Raw genomic sequence first — 2602 nt, 5'->3', positions numbered from 1 at the left:
TTTCAGTAATGTTTAACCAATATCCTGTGCTATCTACTATAAATCACCCTTTGTAATCAGCAGCAGGTTATTACTGCCAAATATCCACTGACTTTAAAATGCTCCATTGCCACACACTGCATCTAGTGGAGTAATCCTTATACTCTTATGTATGTGTTTGGAGATTATGTTGTTAAAACGTTCTGTCTGCAAATAATACTAAATTATTAAGATATACATTAAATCTAATTAAACATCAATGGTTTGGATCCAGTCAGTGGAGGAGAGAGAAAGGGAGGAAGAATGTAACAGAGCTCCAGTGCTTTTCTCGGGCCCTCCTCTTGCCCTGTGTGCACTGGATCCTTCTAGGAAACACAAGACCGGGGGGGCATAACTGCAACATTACTCATCAGTGACCTCCAGCATGTTTAAGGAAAACCATGAGTCAGCTCGTGGCTAAGCAGAAGCTTTTGTGTTTGTTTTCTGTGTATGTCATCGGAAAGTTGTAAGCTAAGCTCAATAACTTATTCTTACTCTCCTTGTATCTCATTTGTAGGAGCTGTAAAGACAGTGTCAGATTTTCTTCATCTTTCCTTCCACGTCACCCTTGGATTTTGTCAATAATCAGCATTGATTGAGGCTTAAAAAGCTGTGATATAAATATGAACAACATGCATGCCTCAGTAGAAAACACCTTATAATTTATACTTTGTCTTAAATGTAGTTGGTGACTATTTTCTACTAGGATAATAAGAACTTTTTCTACGTTTCCTGGGACGTAGAATTATTTCATTCAAAGAATTTGTAGGAAAACTGATCTGTGTTGATGGAATCATACATTCAGTCCCAAAGTTGTTGCTGTACAGAGAAACATCACATATATGGGTCACGGCACTCAACCTTCTCTTATTTTTGGAAATAATGAAATAATATTATTCAAACCCTTTATAACTCATGTATGTATTGACTAGATACATAAGCATAGATACATAAGCATAATGCAAACACCTGAAGCTACCTTCAGTGATTTGCATTTGGGAGATATACAGTCAAATACATGCACAAATGGGCCTTTTGTTCAAATAGCTCAGAATGCTTCAGAAGCTCAGTGAATTCAACTTGCTGTCATTTCTGGGCTTAACATCCTGCGGTTGTTCATCAGTTGTTTTCACACACACACACACACACACAGCCTACTTAAGTATCCTGCAAAACTCACGTTTTCTTAAAGAGCCCCCCGAGGCTGCTGCCCAGGAGCAGGAAGAACTGCTGCGAGAAGAACACCCAGGTGATCTGCTGCAGGGTGGAGTGGGTCTGGCACCGCAGGTCCAGGATGGTGGGACCCAGGAAGGCGATGCACAGTCCGAAGCTGAAGAACACACTCCAGTAGGTCAGAGTTTGCTGCCAGCGGAGCTTGAACAGACACCAGAGCCGCTCGTCCAGCAGCTTCATCTTCGTCGCGGCCCTTTGAAAACGGACCGAGCGTCCAGTTTCTCATCCAGACGGGGACGTAGGAAGGAAAATGTAAACAAAACGGAACAGTACGTATACAGCCGGAGCTGTGTGACCGAATAGCCTTGTAGGTAGACGGACGAGGCACTGATTGGTCAATTGAGATCATTGGCCCCGCCCCCTCCGACGCTTGGCGTACGGTGTGGTTTTGTTTTGCTCTCTGCTCTCCTATACTCTTTGCATGTATTCACGCCTTCATCCCCTTTGTGTTCTTAATAAACTCTCACACACGCACCCATCGGGTGAGTATCTCCATCTCCGTGACAACATCAGGTCAGGATGTGGAGTCACACGGATTCCAGCGCGTATTCTAACACACAGCAAACAGAGCCGTGTGTGCATGTAAATAGCTCAAACAATGAAGCTCACTGTCTGTCTGTCGCTGTATTATAACATCAAGTTGATACATTCGTCGACGAGGGCAACGAGACTTCACCGCAATGTTTGACTGATGGCGACACATGACGGCACTTCACGCTGCTACTCAGAATGTAAAAGGAGGCTATTAAACATTAGATATGGATTTTATTGCTCTATTTAACTCTAGGTACTGTATATTGACTTTTTTGGGTGTTGTGAACTGTTCAATAAAGTTTCTTAACCTGGGTTTCAGGGCCCTACATGCAAAGTTCTTTAAGGCCCTACATGCAAAGTTCTACATGCAAAGTTCTTTATGAGATACATCATAGTGTAAGTAAAAAAGATCTAGTAGACTCAGTGCAGTTCACCTGAGTCATCCTCACATTCACATGACCCTTGAACCCTGTTGTGCTTGAGGGGCTCATTGGAGTTTGGGGCTTCTGCAATCTGAATCAGAGGAGATATAACAAATTGATACTGATTTGGTCTTTAAACTGAGCAAACAAATCAAACGGAACAACTCCTGTTAGATAGTTACACTATACCACAACGCACAACAGAAGTCAAAGCTACTGAACCAGAAATATTGCTCAATAGCGCCATCTTGTGTAATTATCACCTCTTTTCTTGTGCTTCATTCTCATCTCAACTTCCCATGGAGTTGCAAAGACACACTTTTGTACACTGGTATCAAAACAACGTGTCAGAATTTCAAGAGTTTATTTATTTATCATTTAATCAATTATTCAAT

At 41.9% G+C, this 2602-nt stretch overlaps 1 protein-coding gene across 1 annotated transcript in view; it reads right to left on the bottom strand.

The window, feature by feature from the left end:
• LOC142996179 (major facilitator superfamily domain-containing protein 4A-like) overlaps positions 1-1473 on the bottom strand; it is a 6640-nt gene extending 5167 nt beyond the window's left edge. The window contains exon 1 of the mRNA XM_076147080.1: positions 1199-1473. Within this exon, the coding sequence (XP_076003195.1) occupies positions 1199-1431 (233 nt within the window). The 5' untranslated portion in view covers positions 1432-1473. The remainder of the gene's footprint in view (positions 1-1198) is intronic.
• Between the last annotated feature and the right edge of the window lie 1129 nt (positions 1474-2602).

Source organism: Genypterus blacodes, unplaced genomic scaffold, assembly GCF_046128005.1.
Source record: "Genypterus blacodes isolate CSIRO-AG114 ecotype Tasmania unplaced genomic scaffold, CSIRO-AGI_Gbla_v1 ptg000037l_1, whole genome shotgun sequence".
Taxonomy (NCBI): domain Eukaryota; kingdom Metazoa; phylum Chordata; class Actinopteri; order Ophidiiformes; family Ophidiidae; genus Genypterus; species Genypterus blacodes.
The sequence above is the reverse complement of the archived record's forward strand: the minus strand, read 5'-3'. Positions and strand labels throughout refer to the sequence as shown.